Here is a 20,162-nt window from a genome sequence, read left to right on the forward strand (position 1 = left end):
TATATATTATTATTAAGCAAATGTATCATAGATGCATCTAGCAAAACAAAAGATTTCATTTATTAGTACTAAAACAAGAAAACCCATACATGGACAAATACACGTTATCACTGAAAAGATAATTAAAATTAATGACACACAAACGGCCAACTCTTTCCACTTAGGTGAAGACAACACCCACCAATACCCCCACAATTTGGTGTAAAATTTTTAACATTATTTTCTCAAAGTAACTCAATTGATATCAACTTAAAACTTGTATTTTTAACAATTTAGAACTTACTTTTGTAGGTGGAGCAGCAGGTTTAGGGACTAAACCTTTATAAACACTTGGACCAGTCCCGTTCTTAACTGGCTGTGATTGAAGATTTCCTACTACTGGGAATCCAGATAGCTGTAAATCTTTTGTATTACCTTTCTTAATGACCAGCATCCTTGGAGCTCTAGATTTAGGATTCGGAGGATATTCTGCATAAATAAAGCACGAGCAAGAGTTACACACAGTATAAATTTTAACATTAAAATTAAACCACCAAAAGAATAGTATATTCCAAACCTTGATACTTTTAATTGAACAAATCATAGCAAGAATTGAGCAAAGTCAGGTAATACAGATGAATTCAGCTGACAGTGGCCTGGAATATCAACTATATTAACTATAACCAAACCAAGATTAATTACATTCTAATGTATTTTTCATTATTTTGTTTTCACTTGCAATTTTCATCCTAATGGCTCTTAGGATTTGCAACGTAAAGTGTATTCTATTTTCCCCTTTTCCATTTTGAAAAGAAAATTTTCCTAATTCCTTTTCATTCTTTTTATCTCTCATATGAAGTTATTACCAATAAGCAAGGAACTACAGTTCCTTTATTTCTAAATTTCTACTTTGAAAGTTATTTTGAAAGAGAGAATTCTATTTTCACAATACCAATTCACTCAAATATTTAGTGACCATCTAAATACATCGAAGGCATTATGCAAGTTGCAGGGTAACCAACTCAATCCTAGCTTTTGCAGCTAGTACTAGGAAATAATAGTTGCTAACTAAAAGCTTTTCTCAAGGCCACCGTAGTTGTTAAAATATGCAAAATTACTCCTAGAGTTTAATCAGTGTATGTGTAATCAAACAGATGTTACATGTGAGCATGTTTGCAATTATTGCAATGAAGTATGTCTTTCTTCTTTTGGAAAAATTCCAAAAGCATCAGTTTCACAGAGTTTAGGATAAAAGAATTAACTGAAGGGAGAAATCCCAGAAAATCTAAACTAAAATTAGCTTTGCATAGTAAAGAAGATATGATCCTGTGAGATGGCTAAGTTGCATAAATGTTTTGTGATGATGCTCCACCCTCAACAAACCAAGCCAAACTTCCTACTAGATCATCTCAAAGACTAAACTAAACAAGGACTCCTAGGACATGGAGAGACTCTCAAAGTTAATCTGAGGCTTCAAATTCTTTAAAATGTAAGAGCTGGTATGGTGCTTCATTTATTGTAACAGGGAAGGATAAAATAACAAGGACCTAGAGCAAACTGAGAAAAGGTTGGTCCTTCCAAAAGTTAAACACATGTTAATTTACAAGGCAAACATTCCAACTTCTTGGCTGCCTAAAAAGGCCCAAGATATGAATGCTAAGAAAGACATCTTCAGGAACACGAGACAGTAGAAATTATATCACCAGTATACAGCTTTTCTGAAGAACTTACATAATGAAGTCAATGAAACAAAAATTAAGAATAAAGATCTCAAACAGAGGTCAATAAAAAAGAACTACTAAAACAATTTAAATTTCACAATTATTACTTTTGGTAAACATACTGCATAAATAGTAAAAAAAAAAAAAAATTTCTTGAAATAAAAATACAAGAGAAGGAAGGGGTGGCTGGTTAGCTCAGTTCGTTAAGAGCGCACTGCTCTTACAAACAAGGTTGTCAGTCCAGTCCCCACATGGGCCACTGTGAGCTGCGCCCTCCACAACTACATTGAAACAACTACTTGACTTGGAACTGATGGGTCCTGGAAAAACACACTTAATAAAAGTTTAAAAATATATCTGTAAGAGAAAATCTTCACAGTCTGGTACTCAAAATCTGAATTAAATAAAACTCAAGAAATCTGAGGAATGACTGATGCTGAGATATGCAAACGGTGATAGGAGTTTGCAAGGTCTCCTCTCAGGGGAATCAAAGTGTTGAAACAGAGCAGTTCTATCAGAATACCACAATTAAATAGGTTCAAATATGACTGATGAAGACTTCTTGTGTGTCAACTAAGCACAAAAGTTTATCTTCTTTCCGTTCTAGATCTTTATGTTAAAATTACTATTAATATAATGAGGGAGGAAAATAAACACAACAGGAAAAGGGTCATCAGCAAGGATAATTCCAACCTACATTTTTCTAGAGAGAGACATAAAGGAAAAAACTCCAGTTTAGTACTCAAAAAAGAACCTAGTATCTGAGATGGGAGTTAATTTGCCCTGTAGAATCTTGTATTGTAGACTGGGACTTGGAAATGCCAGATAGCAGAGGGCGGAAATAAAACTTTTTTAAGACAAAAATAATCACCAATAAAAGATGCTTACTGAAGTAAATCTGAAATGATGTACTTTAGGGAGAAGGAAAATGATCCCATATACAGAGGATGCCAAAAAATGTATGCACATTTTAAGAAAAGAAAACTGCATTAAAATTGTAACACTCAATATATACTGATAACAAAAGATGAATACAAGTCACATTTGACTTCTGCAATTACAACAGGTGCTCAAAGTGGTTACCATCAGCGTCCAAACACTTCTGATTACGGCGAACTACTGCTTGAGCAACGTTGACCAAAAGTGACCACTTGTATTCATTTTTTTTGGCACCCCCAGTATAATGTTGAAGATACAAGAAGGAAATAAATATTTTTTGTACATAAGCAATCATTGATCAAACTAGAAGGCAGAAGAGAAGGGGAGTAGATAAGCAAGCAGGTACGTTATCCTTAAATAGCAATATAGTTTGTGACTACTAAGTTTATCTTTCCTAAAATTGGATTTCTAGACACCTAGGAGTAAGAAATATGCTGGCTGTTTCCTCAAAGAGGCGTTCAATGCAATGAATGATAGAATATCTGATAAATAAGAATGGTGAAGCCTAAGAAACCAATCATAAAAGGACAGGTAGCAAAGTAAAAGGTAATAAAGGCACTGAAAGGAAGATGATGGGGATTGGGAGGGAAGAGACGTAGACATAGTACTAATGTGCTTAAGTATATTCAATTTAAATACTATAGTACAGAGGTTAAGAACATGTGCTTTTGTACCAGATTGATAGAATTTTAATATTTCCTCCAACCTTACTAGTTTAATGTCTTTATAAACTGGAAAACAATGGTTCCTGTCTCAAAGTTACTGTGACATTTTCTTTAAATACTAGAAAAAAATCTCCAAAAAAGTCATACACCGTAATAGGCTTCTGATTGTATTTTAATTAACGGTGTCCTTTTTAAAGAATTTTAGGTTGACTCAAAAGAGCATGGAAGATGAGAAAATTTAACAGAAATAAACACAATACAGACTAACCTATGTCCTATATGTCTATGCTGAATATACTACATAAACCTGCCCATTTAAGAGGAAAAGTGCTCTTAATGGTAATAATTACATGTAAGTAATGGAAAGAGTAATGACAGACTAATCGCCAAAACTTAATTTGCATCATTTATATCCATTTTATATTACTTATAAACTGGTTCATCTATTTTATGGATTATTTCTACAAATTCTCCTGACACGAATCTCCCAAGTTAAGTGTTGAAGCTGTTGGATTCACAGTATCCAATGTCTCCTTCTATACTTTTACCATTTACTTAGTCCATTGGTAAACTATTAATATATGGAAAAGACCCAAATTATATGTTCTTTTAAAGAGAAAATTTATGTATTGATGAAAAGCTTTAACACTTATATAAAAGAACTAGAAAGTGACCTTAGGGACTTACTTCTGTAAATTGCATGTGCATATTATTACCTCAAGCTCATATACGCAGGTATTCTCATTCAATTTTAAGTTCAAAACACCTGAAGCAAATTATCGTGGACTGTCATATCATTATTTCCCTTTTCTCACAAACAACTGTAATCTAACAATAGATGATTTTAAATATCCCCTTACTAGCCTGTTATTCATGCTCTCCCAATATCTGTGAATATAATAGTTTTATCCCTTAAATACGAAGTCAATTGTGGAGGGGGAGTGGTTCAATTCTTTGGAAGAAAATTGAGAATTAAAATACTGCCACATATAATACAAAGTAAATTGGACACATGCATAATACAAAGCTGACATCTCAATTCCTCATCCTCTTTTCTTTCATATACTCGCCATATAGCTGCCATACATATTTTTTCTGATTCAGTCACTCATTACTTTACTCTTCGATTACTTAGAAATTTTTTTTTCCCCTTTTAATAAATCTACTGAATCTCCCTGGCTTATTGGATTTGAACCACATAATTAGCTAACATTTATTAACACCTGTAACATGATGAAAGATTTTTCACAGTAGACAAACATTAATAATGTTTTTCTTATTAGGATTATTGTGATCATCCTCATCTCACAGACAAGAAAAATCACTCAGAAAGAGAGATTAAGTTCAATCTCCCAACGTCTAAATAACCAATAGGTAAAAGCTCTAATGTTTGGGCCCAGATCTATCTGATCCCAAAGCCAACGTACTTAATCATTATATTATACTACTGAAGAAAATGAAAATTAAACTATTCCTAGCCAGATACTGAAAAATGTTTACCATTCCCAACTAAAAATACTAATAATAAGTCTATACTGAATAGTAAGAATAAGGGGTTTTTAAGTGTGCACTACACCAGGTGACATCAGGGTCTATCTACCCTTTCCTCCATCCACCACCGCATTGATGCCAGTCATTAGTTTCCTCATTATCTTGACACACACACACACAAAAAGAACTTTCATATGTAAACAAAAGCATATAGCCAAGTAAAGGGTAAATAGTTAACTGAATTGAGTATTCACCCTAATTTGAGAAAACTTAGTCACATAAGACACAGTAACATTCAAATTTAAAGAATCCGTACGTAGCACAGCAACGAAAACAAATTCGTACTGTGAACACAGAAAAATGTGTTAAGATTATTTTTCTATATATTGAAGCTGTTTGAATTTTGTTGGTTTTGAATTTTTTAATTTAATGTCCAAATCTGTTGTTTTTTATTTATAGTATGAGAGTGTTAATCAAATGAGTTTCACTAACTTATAATGTATGTCAACAGCAGGGGAATGGGATTTTTCATTTAAGAAGGTTTCCTGTATTACCCATAAGGAAGACAGGGTTAAAGAAATATACTTCTAAAATAAAACAACTTAGATAACGAACAAGTGATACTTCTAACTCTGACCAAATAAAATTTCCTTCTTTCAAGTTGTCTAATCAAACCCCATTCTCAACCTTGAACATGTTTTGTATTTATTACCTTTTCCTTCTTATTGTAGTAATTTTAACAAATGTTTTCATGTAAGGAAGACACTGAAGAAAAGTGGAATCATTTCAATAAACAATCTACCAACAGAATGTTTTTACAAAGAAATCTGATACAGATTATTCCCTTCTCTTATTATAATTCTATTTATGAAGTTCCTTTTAAAAAAAGGCAGAAACTCAATGGTTTTCACCACGATCTACCGTGTTTTCCCGAAAATAAGACCGGGTCTTACATTAATTTTTGCTCCAAAAGACGCATTAGGGCTTATGTTCATTCAGGGGATGTCATCCTGAAAAATCATGCTAGGGCTTATTTTCTGGTTAGGTCTTATTTCCGGGGAAACACGGTAATTCATTTAATAAAATCATGTCACTCAAGCTGTATGCTTGTGGCTAGCAGTATCACTGGAATTCTCTAGAAAATAACCCATCCTTAAGAAATGGTCACCAATTTGCTTTGATTTAAAAGGCTAAACAAAATTCTTAACAATGAGCCTTGATGCTGTTTAGTTTATCAGGTATGAGCAAAAACTAGAAAATTCATGAAGTTATCAAGGAACAGACACAAATATAAATGCTGAGTGGAAATAAGCCTATATTTTAAGTTAATTACCAATGACTGAAATTTTTTGTTATTTAGTATCTGAAACACATCACCTTAGGTTCTGCCAATAATATATTGTTGACATGTGTCAATACCAACATACCCAATAGGACTCCCAAAAACACAAATCAGTCCCTAGTTATGTCTCAAATTGCATGCAAACACAACACAGATCGTTTTATCTCTTTCTCACCGCCAAACAAATCAATCACACAACTGAATTATTTTAAAATTCTCACAGGGGACATTGAAGTACTTTGAATTTTTGTTTTAAACTACTTAAACATGGAAATAAGATTAATTTAGTAAGCATTAATCCTGTGCACCAAACAACAGTGATCCTGGTCAAGATCGAAATACTATGGAAGTCACAGATTCAAGCTGCATGAAGGTGTTCCCAATAAGTCTAAGTTCTAAGTAGAATTACACTTATGTAACGATATTTTAAATAGCTTAATTACTTTCCCTCAACACCCTTTTTAAATTGGGATATTATGTTTAGACTCTCGCAATTTTTGATCTATAAAAGTATAGTTTCAGGGACAAACCAGTTTGTTTTTAAATATATGTTACATTTCCATTAAATTTTTACTTACCTGGAAGGAAGTAGCACTAGGAAAATTCTATTGAAGTCTTTCCTAAATTTTTCTCATGTCTTCCTCAGGAACATAGCTATTTTAAATGTTTCAATGGATAAAACAATATTTGGGAACCCAAGGGGAAACTGAGAAAGGAATAGTGAAGTGTAATACAATGGAAGTTTCATTGTATTCCTGTAGGAAGTACTGGGGATTTAACAATTAACCAAGCCACAATTAACCATTTTCTTTTTTCTAATGCAGACACACTTCTTAGTATACCTAAAACACAGTAAAGAGTACATCTTCTTTTTAAACATATTTTCAACTAGTGCTCAAACATCTTTTACATCAACCCTGAAACAGCAGAACCAAAATCTTTATAATACACTGTATTTTCAATATTTTCAAATGTTATTTGCCTTTATATCATTTCTAAAATTATTAAATTAACCCAGGATCAGTACCAATAGTATCTGTAGGTAGTTTTATATGACAAACGCTCACTGACATTCTTGACTTTTTATTTACTTTCATTCTAATCAAATCCAAATTATTCCTAATTTCTTAGAGTTTCTATTTAACACCTTCCAGGTGGTTCTATATTCTTATGCAATCAGCTGTTCCCAGAAAAACTGAATAATAAGGAAACATACCTAAGAGAGGAGCTTGGGAGATTTTTTTGGTTGGGTATGTGTGTGTCTGGGCGTGTAGGCCTGGGGAGAGTGGTAGAAATACTAATTTGCAATACAGAAAAAACAATGCCATTCACATGGTTCTAAATAAAGTGTCTGACCACCCCCACCCCCACCCTCAAAAAACCCTTAAATAAATAGGGAGATTAAAGAAAACAAAATAATTCCCCAGAGTAGCACCCCATATACAATAAAGAACAGCACAGGAAGTGGCAAAGTTTAAAATAATGCCTTTATTGTTAGGACTAGTATGCTGTCATAAGCCACAATCCTTTTGTTTTGGTTAAGTTGTTGATTTTCAACAGAAAAATACAAATGAACATGTGTACAAGTTCCAAAGTGAATACATCACCTTTGAATTTGGTATCAAATAATTAAATTTTTCAGATATCAAATCTTCATATTATAAATTTTTCCATTATTTTAAACTTCACTTGAATCTTTAAAAAGCTGTCTAATTTATACTATATGAGTGCAGTTTAATCTTTTGTAAGATGCTATCAAATTAAAGTCAGCAGTTTTAAAGGGAATTATTACCAGAAAAAAAACTGTCATTAATCAAAAAGGCAAAGTATTTCAAACAGACTTGTTCTATAGGCAAATCTATACACTTTAATACTCTCTATGTATAACCATTTTCGTAGGTAAAAAGATTTTATTTATCTCACAGTAAGTACTTATCTTTCCAGTTAACTAAGTTTTCAACTGTAAAAAACTGAAAATTTAAACTAAGTTTTTTGTTTCTTTAGATTATGGGCTGCTCTCAAAATAACATTCATTCATTACATTCACTTACGGTCATTTTTTAAAAATCCATATTTGAGTATACTTAATGGTACTAACATATGCAAATCAATTATTTCAACTCCAATTTTTCTATCCCCAATATCTTGTTTTTAAAAGATAAGTGCCACTTTTTGTGGTACGTTAGTACATCGAAACAGGTAATTTAAAAGAAGAAGTTTAATCCTAGCCTACTCTTTAGTTTTAAAAACACAAAAAAGTGAAACCTACAAGTAACATTTTATACCCCTCAAAGAAAGATCAAAAATTACTTACCCCATACACCTGCAGCTAAAGACTTATTCTGATTTGGTTCTCTCTCATATTCAGGATTTAAAGACGGCTGAAAGAACATTGATATGGAAAGAATACAAAAAACAATTTTAACTGCTCACATCCTTTTAAAAGTAATCTCAAAACCATACTGAAATACCTGATGATATAATCAACTTAACAATTAAAGACTAATTATATTCATAAACCTTACTTTTAGCTTATTTGGCTAACCATTAAAATGGTTACCATCTATACTCACTCCTAGCCCCGGAAAACAAGGAAAGTGTTTTTAAATATTCTCCTCATCCCTGACTACCTGAGGAAAAATGTGAATTAAAAAAAAAAAAAACACCCCGAGCAAACACAAGAGAATGTAGTCTTTGCATCAATCTGAGAAATATCTTTTTCTCAGAGCAAGAATAAAGAAGAGGAAAATCAAACCATTCCTCAACTCTTGTGTTATGTTTTCATTGCTGGACACTTCAGTTAACACATTCATTCTCAAAGCAAAATGCAAATTTTATTTTAATAAATTATGCTATGATATTAAAAAGAAAACTGAGTTGAGCATTGAATGTGCACTCTAAAGCTAATCTTAGTAGATAGGTTTACCCTATAAAATCCTAAATTTCCAGTAATTGTATCACCCATTTGCCATATTACCTAGCAAAACATCCTGCCATAAAGAAAGTACTTAACATGTTGAATAAAATGAATCCCAATGTATTTTAATTACCCACAAGTGAATTACTAACATTCTACTGACATTACCATAAAGCCCCAAAGAATATGCATGTACTCATATACTAGTATGGATTCACTGACATAAACTAAATAGGATGGATAAGATTTTGGTGGCAGTTATATTATACGTGCTTTTTTAAAAATACAAGAAATAATATCATTGATCTATATTCAAGGTCTAGGATTGTAATTGCTGATGCCCACCATCTTGGAAGTGGGGATGGAGTATAACAACAATAACAACTAGGTTTTATTAAGTGCTTGGTATGTGTCCAGCACTGTTTTAAATGATTTACATGTACTGCTCATTTAAGCCTCGCAACACTATGAGAGCACATTATCACTACTGGTTTTAGATTATAAAAATTCCATTTTATGGTAATTAACAAGTTGAAAAAATGGGCCACTGAAATGAGAAGACAGTGATTCCAAGGTTACTTAGTTACAGGATCTAAGAATACTCTGGTTCGTCTCTATCCCAAACCACTCCCTTGCCCTAAATCCAATCTATCAAATCCTTTCTCTCACTTCCACCCTCCATCCAATCTACCATCAAACTATATCCAAAACCATTTATCTTCACTACCACAGCTACCCAGTTCAAGCCATCTTTTTTCCTAACTGGTCTCCCTATTTTCACTATAATCCATTCAAGATCTAACAACTGGAATGGTCTTCAAAAAACTAAAATCAACTCACATGAGTTTCCTCCAGAGAGGCTTTCTGCTGCATTTGTAATTAACCTAAAATTCTTTACAGGCCAAAGTCCTACCAATTAAAACCCCTTCCTACCCCTATAACCGGGTATAATACTATTCTTTACCCATACTGGCCTAACTTTTATGCCTTAAACATATGACCAGCTTGCTTCCACCTTAGGGTCTTCACACCAGCACTTTCCCTTTTTCCCTGTCTTAACAAAGTTCCCTCCTTATCGATAAGTCCCAGATTAAATGACACTTCCCTAGAGAAACCTCTCATAACTTCCAAAACCAAAGTAGCCACCCAGTAATTTCCTGTCTAAATTCTCTGTAAAATACTAATTATTTTTTCTCTTTATGTTCTGGAAGTCCCCAACAGAACAGAAATTCAGCAAGAGTGGGGACCTTGCCTACCTTATTCACCTATGTATTCTGAGGGCCATGAACAACTACATATAGAGCCACTCGGGTGTATACTGAATAACATATACACAAAAATAAATTAACAGGAATGAGTCACAAGAAGAAGTAGATTAAGATTGTATATTAGATCGATTTTTATACAACTTGAGAAACATAGTGTGTAGATAAACCACATGGTGAGATTTACGAATAGGGAAAAATTATGAAAAATTTGCTTCTAATTAGTTCATACTTGTTTTAGTAGTCGAGTTAACATTCCTAATTGTATCTGACCTAGGCTACCAACTAATTTGCCTTCCCTGACCAAAAAGAAATTTCTGAATAGATAAAGTACAGAAAGGAGGGCTAGGATGGGATTAGATTAAGGGTAACACATGATTAATCAAGTGTTAGTTAAAGAGATTATCTGAGTGAAATGTGCTGGTAAAATATTCTTTCAAAAATTAACTTGATAGCTTTTTAGAGATAATAACATGATGCACTTGCAAATAAGCCACTAAACTCTGCCATTATTTCTAAGGGAAAGTGTTTAAATTTCTATAAGGAATAAACCAACATTATCAAGTTCTAAAAGACCACATGGTGAGAATGAGACACAGGAATAAGTAGAAGAAGGGAGGGAACAATGAAGGGAATTAAGGAGAGGGGAGAAATATGAACAAAAGCCTTAAAAATGTAAGAATTAAAATTAACTGAGCCTGTAAAGTGTAATCTCTGTAGAAAATGAGCTGTCCTGATAAAACCTCATGAAAGAGTCTTGATGCTAAAACAGCACTTGCAGAAACCTCATTCGTATTAAAATTATAAGAAACTTACAAAATCCTCAGCCTCAAACTGTTTGCGTTCTCTTTTGTCTTCTTTCCTCCCTGTTTCATTGTCAGGTATGTTGTTTTCATGTAGTCCTTGGCTTTTTCCAGAATGGAAAATACTGCTACGAGAACGGGAACTTCCACCATGGTATCCCCCTCGATGATTTACGTTTTCAGTACCATTTCTTCCATGTGTACGCCATCCATTTTTCTCTTTCCTTCCAAAGTTACCTTTTTTGATAATGGCGAAGTATTATAAATTCAAAGAAGATGGTTATGCTTAAAGACTGTATCACAATCAAAACATTCTTAAAAGAACATGAAAGAAATTATCCTTAAATTCATCATTTCTTAGCAAATTTTACCTCCATTAGGACGTCCAATACCAGAATCAAAGCCATCTGAAGAGTTGTGTCGTCGACGATTCACATCATAACGATTTTCTGTCCATGAAAAGTTTTCAGAATGCTTCTCAAAATTCAATGACGACTGAAACAAATTATGAGCAAATAGGTAAATATACAAATACAACCTAAATACAACTTTTTAAAACTAATAATATTCTGACTTAATTTACTTCCAATAATTTTAAATGGCTAAGAACATTTTGTATTTTCAATGTGTTTGGTAACTTATTCAGATGGATTCCACTGTTGGTCTATGTTGTACTTAATGGAAATAAGAGCACCATTCTGAAAGAGCTCAGCAACTATATCTACTTACCTCAAAACTTTAAAGGTAAAAAGGCATAAGGGAAACAAGGCAAAACGGTGTATTTCTCTTGTAACAAAATGTAACATTCTTTATCATATACTACTTTATTTAATAGCTCAAGGTTTTCTTCAGTATCAGAAAATTATGGCAAATGAAGCTACAGGTCTATTTTAAGTTCTCTAGATTTCTTTCCAAACGCCTCTTTCCCAAAACAAGCGTTTAAAAAATGTATCAAAAGAATGTGTAAAAACTATTTTAAAAAACTAGAAGTGTGTAACAGGCTAGCTTGGTAACCCTGCAACTAGGGTAAAAACCCAAACCTTGTACAGACCCTAATATTTTTGGTGATGAGGATGAGATGCTGACAGAGGTTAAAAAAAATTTTTTTTTCTTCTTTTTTTGGTGGGGCAGAGTAGAGAGACAAGGGGTTTCCTGGGCCAGATTGGAGCATGTGAGAAGACTCTCCAGGATCTGGTAACAATTGTTCTCATCCAAGTGACAGGTGGAAGTAAGGGTCCCTCACTGTTTAGCAGCCAACTGGCAAGGGGTAGGATCAAAACAAGGTGCCCAAATGGTGCTTTGTTGTTAACTCTCCAAGTAGAAGGAAAGGATGTTTCACCATGACAACGGGGTCCCAGTTAAAAGGCAATATGGCTGTGGCTGCTGAGTCAAAAGGTCTCCAAAGCTGAAACAGTGCCAGCAATGAGCGTTATCGAGTTTTGGAAAGACTGAAAACATTACACTTGTTAAGGGTGAACTGCTGTAACCAACTGCAAACAAAGTAAATGCGGAGCCTAGCTTTCAATAGTGGAAGTATTCTGTGCCCTGTGTACTGCTTCCTGATCCCTACCTTTCCCACTACATCGACCTCAGCTGCTTTAACGAAAAAGTCAAGTATGTGGAACTTAAGGAAAAGGAGACAAACTTTTTTTTATCCCCCAGTTGGACACAGGCATCCAAGTCACCCTCCTTCCCCTTCCCACGGTGAGAAGACAGTACTAAGCACAGGGGTAACATGGCATTGAGGAGTGCGAGGCAAAGCCATGGCCCTGTGGTGCAGGGGGGCAGGAAAGGCTCCAGCCCTGGTCTGCTGGAGCCAGGAGATACACAGGAGAAGGGACCACACCAACCCTGGGTTGAGGAGCCAGAAGACAAACCAAAAGCCTCCAAGCCACCCATGCAATCCCCAAAGAGGTAGTCTTCCTCTATCCACCCTGCACATTCCCAGGTAAAGAGACATCTCCTGAAAGTTTAGATTGTAGCTTTAATATGCATTTGCTGAACTCCTTAGTTTGTGCCCTCATGGCAGAAAAAGATACGTACATCAGTGCCTCAATCTGACTGACAGAGCGAAGAAAATTCAGTAGTTGGAAAGAAAAACTAAAGTGATCTTACAGGAGGGGTCTTGAGGCCAATTCAATGTATACTGTTGTGTTTTACAGTTGGTACTAATGTTAAATGCTTATACTGAAAATGCTCAAGATTCTCCCATTCAGGGAATGCCACAGGTTGACAGGTGAGGCCTGCCCCATCACTTTCCAGATGGTCTAGCAAAAACAGTACAGGCTCTAAAAGACATCAGGAATGTAGGTGAAGACTTCCTGGCTACGGGGGTCTTCAGGGAGGCTACTTCCCAGTACATGAGTGCCATCTGCCTAACAAATGCACCAAGAGCACTCCTTTGAAAGGGAATGTGGCTCTTGCCATCCTGCTGAACTCAACAGTGAACTCAAACAAAGGACTAACCAAAAAAGAGACCACCAGGGCTCTTAATCAAATGGAAATAGTGTGTTCAAGGGTGCAGCAGGCCTGGCCCTAGGGACATTTCAATTCTGCCTGAAGAAGTGGTAACTACCCTTTGGGGGAAACCTTATTCCCCTTCCAGGCACCTGTAACAAATGCTGTTTTAATAAGGCTCTCAAGTCACAGAAGTTCCCCTAAATGTCTGGGTCTTGTTCGCTGGTAATTGAACTAAGCTAAAAGATGATGGTGCCCACTGGGTGGCAATAGCCATCCAGGCCCAACAAATCTGAAAGACCATATGGTACGTGCCAGTTAGCACAATGGGGTAAAAGGAAAGCTGTGACCCTTACCTTAGATAATATTCTTAAGGACTAGACATTATATATATTTTTGACTCTTAAGATTGTCACCAATGGCCTAATCAACTGGTCTGTCACCTAAAAACACTACAGACTAGCAGATTAAAGGACTTTATCTTGCGCTCTTCCCCAGGAGGCCTCCATGCCAGCCTAGGACTGCCGCCTTGCCTTGTCTCTAGTGATTCCTGAGGAGTCCCAGCACATTACGCAAGGACTCAACACCAGTCCTTTCCACTCATGCGCAGTGGAAAACTGCCTTTGCCATCACTGCAAGTGAGGGTGTGGGGCGAACACATGCTCATGTGGTGTTCAGGAAAGCAGACATCGATTTCACCAAGGGCAGGAGAGCACACTAAGGATGAGTTGGAATGTGTGATCACCATTATGCAGAATCCATGCCAGTACAAGATCCCAGACTGGTTCTTGAACAGACAAAAGGACGTGAAGGATGGAAAATATAGCCAGGCCCTGGCCAATGGTCTAAACAAGCTCTGTGAAGACCTGGGGCAACTGAAGAAAATTCAAACCCACAGAGGGCTGTGCCACTTCTGGGGACTTTGTGTTCGAGGCCACCAAGGCCGTACCGGGTGTGTCTAAGAAGAAAGAAATCTGTAGGCCTTGTCTGTTAATAAATACTTTATATACTATGGGAAAAAATTTAAAACGGCTTTATCTTTCTGATGCAGAAGCCATCACTGCATGCCAATTTGTGACTCCTGCCAAAAGTTGGTCCATTTGTCTCGCCGTGAAGGAGGCAATAATATACAAGGGAAACTACATCAAACCTTTGACCACTTCCTAGAATGATCAGTGGTGTCTCATCACTGTTCAAACATTTTAGGTTATAGTGTTGTTGTTGAAGTCTGATCGTTAAACTCTGGTCACACTACTGTGACCCTTAAAATTAGTCCAGGTATGGTGTTTTTGGTGTTCCAGGTCACTAACAGTCCAGTAACAGTCAATCTTCTGTCTAAAGGTCACCATGCAATGGACCAATATTCAAAGTACTCAATGGACATTCTGTACTCCCTACTGTTCGTAGGCACCTGGTATCATCAAAACTTTGAACAGTCTCCCCAAAATTCAACACAAAACAATCTATAACTCCACATCTTTCATCTCTTCACACACCTTAGTAAAACAATTTGGTCAATGAATGAAGCGTAAGTAAAAAGAGATCTTCTCAGCCACTTCCTGGGTAGTAATCAGGATGAAAAAGTGAAGTCATGAGACTATATAAACATTTTTTAAATTAAGGATTATGCTGATTATCTCTAGACGTGATGTTTCCTTTCCTAAGAGTAAATGCAGGCCAGGCCTACCATCAGGGTAATGGCCTGGACAAAAAGGAAACTAAGGAATTCAGATAATCTGGTTTGGGCACCTGGGTTCTGTTGTTGGACTGACATGGTCCTAGATCTGTAGACCATGACCATTTGCTTGAGTATACTTCTCATTAAGTCTCCCCTACAGCGTCCAGTGTGGACCAAGACGAGGACTATAATGGTTCTCTGCATTTCACGTATAAAAATGCCTTTGTCCTCACATCCAACTCCTCTGGATAAAGTAATCTGGGTGCAAGTAAAGAGTTTTGTTTTGTTTTTTTAAGTGAAATCAAGAGTTATTGGAATGGGACACACAGATCTCATGGCTGTAGAAAGGGAGCAAAAACCCCACCACCTAAACAGGACACATCTTTGACCCCAGAAGGTGCAGGAAGAAAGGAGAACAATTAATGCTCTCTCTATGCCCTAGAACCAGCACCACTACCTGAATCAAACAGCAACTAGAAATAATACTGACCCACTGCTAGATTTGTCATCCTCATCCATATGCTTTGAAATCAAAAACGCTCATGTGGCCACCAACAGCCCTCAACTATTCTGCTGTGCCTTATGTCAACAGCAGTTCCTGAATATGAATGCATAAACACTCAGACCAGCACAAACCTGTTTCACTCTGATAAAAATTCATGATTCTCCTAACACTTTGAATGCTCTTAGGGTATGCTATGTATGGCAACTGAGGTTGCAACTAATGGTGATGCTACTGTCTGTTTCTTAAACAAACTAATATTAATAGTAATCCAAATCAAGTTTAACAACAAATCACAAACTGAAATGATCTGAGTCCCTTTCAGGTGGTATGTTTGTATATGAAAAAAATAAGGCACAGAATGTCTTTTACTGAGGATGTGGAATGCTTTTTGGTCCACCATCCCTATAACTGCAGGTGATGACACCAAAAATCAGGTCAGTTTCAATTCCCTTGAGTGCATCTCAATGGATAGTAAGAGTGGCCTTAGACTACATACTAACTGGCTGGAAAAAAATCATCTACTGGTCCCCGCTAAAACTTATTTACATAGTTGGCTGAACCCTGGCCTCACCTTGCTGCTTGGGTTGTTCATAGCAGCCTTAATTAAATGCTATTTATTAAGAAAAATTAAAATGGATTTGGTTCTAGCCTGTTAATTAGAATGTCTAACACAGTGGTACAGTAATGTGAAAATTAAAGTTTGGCCAAGAACATGTAAGGCTCATGGGTAGATTATTGGGACAGGCAATCCACCACAGGCCCTGAGGATCCCTGAACATTCTTACTTGTGTGCCAAGAATATGAGACCTTGACTGTTCTTTGTATGGCCCATTTATGTTTGCAGCAAGCAACATTAGGAATAGGTAACGTCCTTTTCCAGGACAAACACTTGGCTTATTATAAATGTGGTAGACTCCCCAGTCAATGCAAGGGTAGCATCTACCTGGGCCCCTCCATGTCAATTCCCAAAGGTTTTAGGGGGCATGAAGAACCAGTGCCAATATCATGCTTATGGCTGCTCTAATAAAAGTTCTTTGTCTCTGACCCAGGAGTCTCACATCTTTACCAGTATCCACGAAACAGTAACAGGCTAGCTTATTAGTTTGCAAGTAGGATAAAAATCCCACACCCTTCACAGACTGACATAGAACCAGTACAGCAAAACGTGAGTAAGAAATACAAGTAACAGAACTGCAAAGGTAGAAAACTGATAATATTTGTGAACGGATGATTGTCCATTTTAAAAACCCAAAAGACATTACAGATTAAGAATTAATCAAGGCTGCTAGATACCATACTACCATATTCCCCCGAAAATAAGACCTAATGAGAAAATAAGCCCTAGCATGATTTTTCAGGATGACATCCCCTGAACATAAGCCCTGATGCGTCTTTTGAAGCAAAAATTAATATAAGACCCGGTCTTATTTTCGGGAAAACACGATAGCTCTAGCACTTTGGGAACAGTTACTCAGCTCTCTCAACCTCAGTTCCCTCATCTGTAAAGGGGGACAAAAGCAGAGTACCTGCCTCTTATGACTTTTGTTAGCCTTCATGTAACGTGCTTTACAGTGATTGGTATGTAGTAATGCCTCAAAACAGATATTACAATGAGCAAGAAAGAGACCATCTCTACCTTTTCCCTCTTACACATTTTAAATCTTTTTCTGGATTCTTTGGAATGTCTTAATCAGTAACAAAGAACTACATAGCAAACAGCAAGTTTCAATAAATTCAGCTACCAATCTGAATGAATTTTCTGATCCTCTCTCTTCCTAAATAGTACACATTTTCAATACAGGCTGACACTACTTATACTATTGAAAGAAAGTTTGGGACAGTATCAATCATTGTTTTTTAAATGTTGCCACAAAAAAAAAAAAAAATCAATAAAGCACTACTGCTACACTCTAACCATAGAAATAACTACAGAATATTGAAAATATGAAAATGAATTGACTGTAGTAGAATCTCATTATTTTTTTGTTTAAAAAGAGTAAGAATGCCTTATTTTCTGTTTCTATTTCCTACCACCCATTTACTCTTTAAATACTACACCCGTGATCTTCCTTCCTCAAACAACTACTACTATGAAAGGATACCTCAGCCTGATTAAGGGAATTATTTTATCATACTTCCTACAGTAAAATAATAGGAAGAAGCATCTATAACAATGGGGTTTCTAAAAAGGTATGTAAAATTTTCAGTATCTACAACCATTTCAACTCAGTATTCCTTCAATAATAAAAATATTACTTTTCAAATTGCAGATCAGGAACTATTAAAGGATGACAAAATTAGTAACAACTTGCATTTTTAATGGATAAAAAAGAACAAAAGACCACAAGAGAAAAGACCACAGGTATGCGACTTTTTATTTATACTTGTGTGTATACAAAAACACTATGTAAAATTTATGTCTTACTGGGTCTCAATAAGCATTTCGAAAGCCCATGCCAGACATATAATCAATGCAGTTTAAAATTTCACCACATGATGGGGCTAAAATTCTACACACCTCAGAAAACTACTGAACTGTGGTTCTGAAAATGTTTACCCTTAATTCAAGTCCTTATATCATCCCTTCAAACAACAAATAAATGAGCCTAAGTTGAAATAGAAGAGTGCAACAGTATTTACTGTCTACTCCACTTATCCATGATAAGATTTCAAAGGTTCTGGCAGAAAACAAGAGTTATAAATAAGAATCCGCAAACAATGATTTTGAGATGAAAGGATAAGACAGAAAAGTGTAAGAAAAGAAGTCATGCAATTAAAAATAATTTTTTAGGGCCGGCCCGGTGGCTCAGGCGGTTAGAGCTCCATACTCCTAACTCCGAAGGCTGCTGGTTCGATTCCTACATGGGCCAGTGGGCTCTCAACCACAAGGTTGCCAGTTTGATTCCTGCAGGGGACGGTGGGCTGCGCCCCCCGGCAACTGGAAATGGCAACTGGACCTGGAGCTGAGCTGCGCCCTCCATGGCTAGGACTGAGGGGACGACAACATGACTTAGAAAAAAGTCCTGGAAGTACACACTGTTCCCCAATAATAAAGGCTCGTTCCCCTTCCCCAATAAAATCTTTAAAAAAAAATTTTCTTTTTTTAGTCATTACTAAAAGTTGTATGTCTGTGTTTATAAAATACTACTTTGGGTAAGGTCTATGGTAAGTTTCAAATACTGCTAGTTGAGAGTTCAAATTGACACCATTTTCTGGAGAATAAGAATTAAGAATTTGGAATAGGCAATCCCAATTTCCAAAAATCATCATCATTAATGAGGGCCGATAACCAGGTGGAGAGTCAAGTTCTAAAAAGCTGTAAGGACATCACCAAATTTAACAGTCAATCTTCATCAACCTCGGATTAACATTTGAATGAAGATTTACTCTCAAGCTTTTTAATGTTTTGTAACTAACTTTTCAGGTACTGGTAACTTACTGATCGGCTTAAAAAAATGAAAATAAATCTTATTGAGAAAATGAACAAAAGAGAAAAAGGAAATAAAAGGACGGAGTAGGAAATTCCTATGTATCCAGGCTCTGAAGTAAGCCTAGGGAAATAAATGAACCCACTGAAAGGATAGATGAGAACAGCTGGGGGGGAAGATTAAAAAAATCAAATTTCAGAGACCTACACCTAACAGGAAAGGGGGCAAATAGAGAGTCTGTAACTGGAAAGAGTACAGAATTGGAAGTGCATCCTGGATTCTAATCTAGGCTCACACTAATTACATGACAACAGGCAAGTCAATTAACCTTCCAGAGAATCCATCTGTATAAAATGTCAGTTTATATGAGCATTAAGATCCATCTTTAAACATTAAAGTTCTAAAAAAAAAAAAAAAAAAAAATTAAAGTTCTGTTGCCTGGGAGAATTGTCACTCCAATGCAGATTTAACAACATATGAAGGGTCAAATATATTATGATCTAACAATTCCTTATAAGGGAACAACTTTTTCCAAATTATGAAAGTGTTCCCATAAGAGCTGTTTTTAATCAACCATTTTATGAAACTGCCTGTACCTGGTAGAACTTGATTAATAGGGCAAGCAGACCCTCTCATAATTCCTTTTGAATTAAAGGGGGAAAAAGCAGAAGACAGGAGATTGACTGTAACCAATTCCAAGGTCCCTCTCTTTCAGCATGTCTTATAAATAGATGACAATTTCAATGCCTAGCAAATCTTATAAACTATTCTGTTTTGGTATTTAAGTAAAATGAACGTTTATTAGATTAGTGAGTCTTTATATGTAATAAAGTTGCAAAGTCCTCATCACTTCTGAAATTTTAGTAATGTACCACTCAAAGTCTTATGTGTTATGAAAAAGGTCTTCCAGTTATATGGTTCAAAAACCTCCAATTATTTAAAACATTACCTACAGAAAAGTAACGCAGTTAT

General features: G+C 35.7%; 1 protein-coding gene across 6 annotated transcripts in view; it reads right to left on the bottom strand.

Moving 5' to 3' along the window:
- The window catches only part of GPBP1 (GC-rich promoter binding protein 1), a 69,237-nt gene that overhangs the window by 13,443 nt on the left and 35,632 nt on the right, over window positions 1-20,162 (bottom strand). For 3 of the 6 annotated variants that reach the window (XM_019743308.2, XM_074328922.1, XM_074328923.1), the window contains 5 exons: window positions 11,494-11,617; window positions 11,136-11,359; window positions 8,452-8,518; window positions 7,354-7,413; window positions 284-468 (listed from right to left, as the gene is read on the bottom strand). In XM_019743308.2, the coding sequence (XP_019598867.1) occupies window positions 284-468; window positions 7,354-7,413; window positions 8,452-8,518; window positions 11,136-11,359; window positions 11,494-11,617 (660 nt within the window). The remainder of the gene's footprint in view (window positions 1-283; window positions 469-7,353; window positions 7,414-8,451; window positions 8,519-11,135; window positions 11,360-11,493; window positions 11,618-20,162) is intronic. The other 3 variants (XM_019743319.2, XM_074328926.1, XM_074328925.1) reach the window with 1 other exon arrangement.

Source organism: Rhinolophus sinicus, linkage group LG03 (assembly GCF_036562045.2).
Source record: "Rhinolophus sinicus isolate RSC01 linkage group LG03, ASM3656204v1, whole genome shotgun sequence".
Taxonomy (NCBI): domain Eukaryota; kingdom Metazoa; phylum Chordata; class Mammalia; order Chiroptera; family Rhinolophidae; genus Rhinolophus; species Rhinolophus sinicus.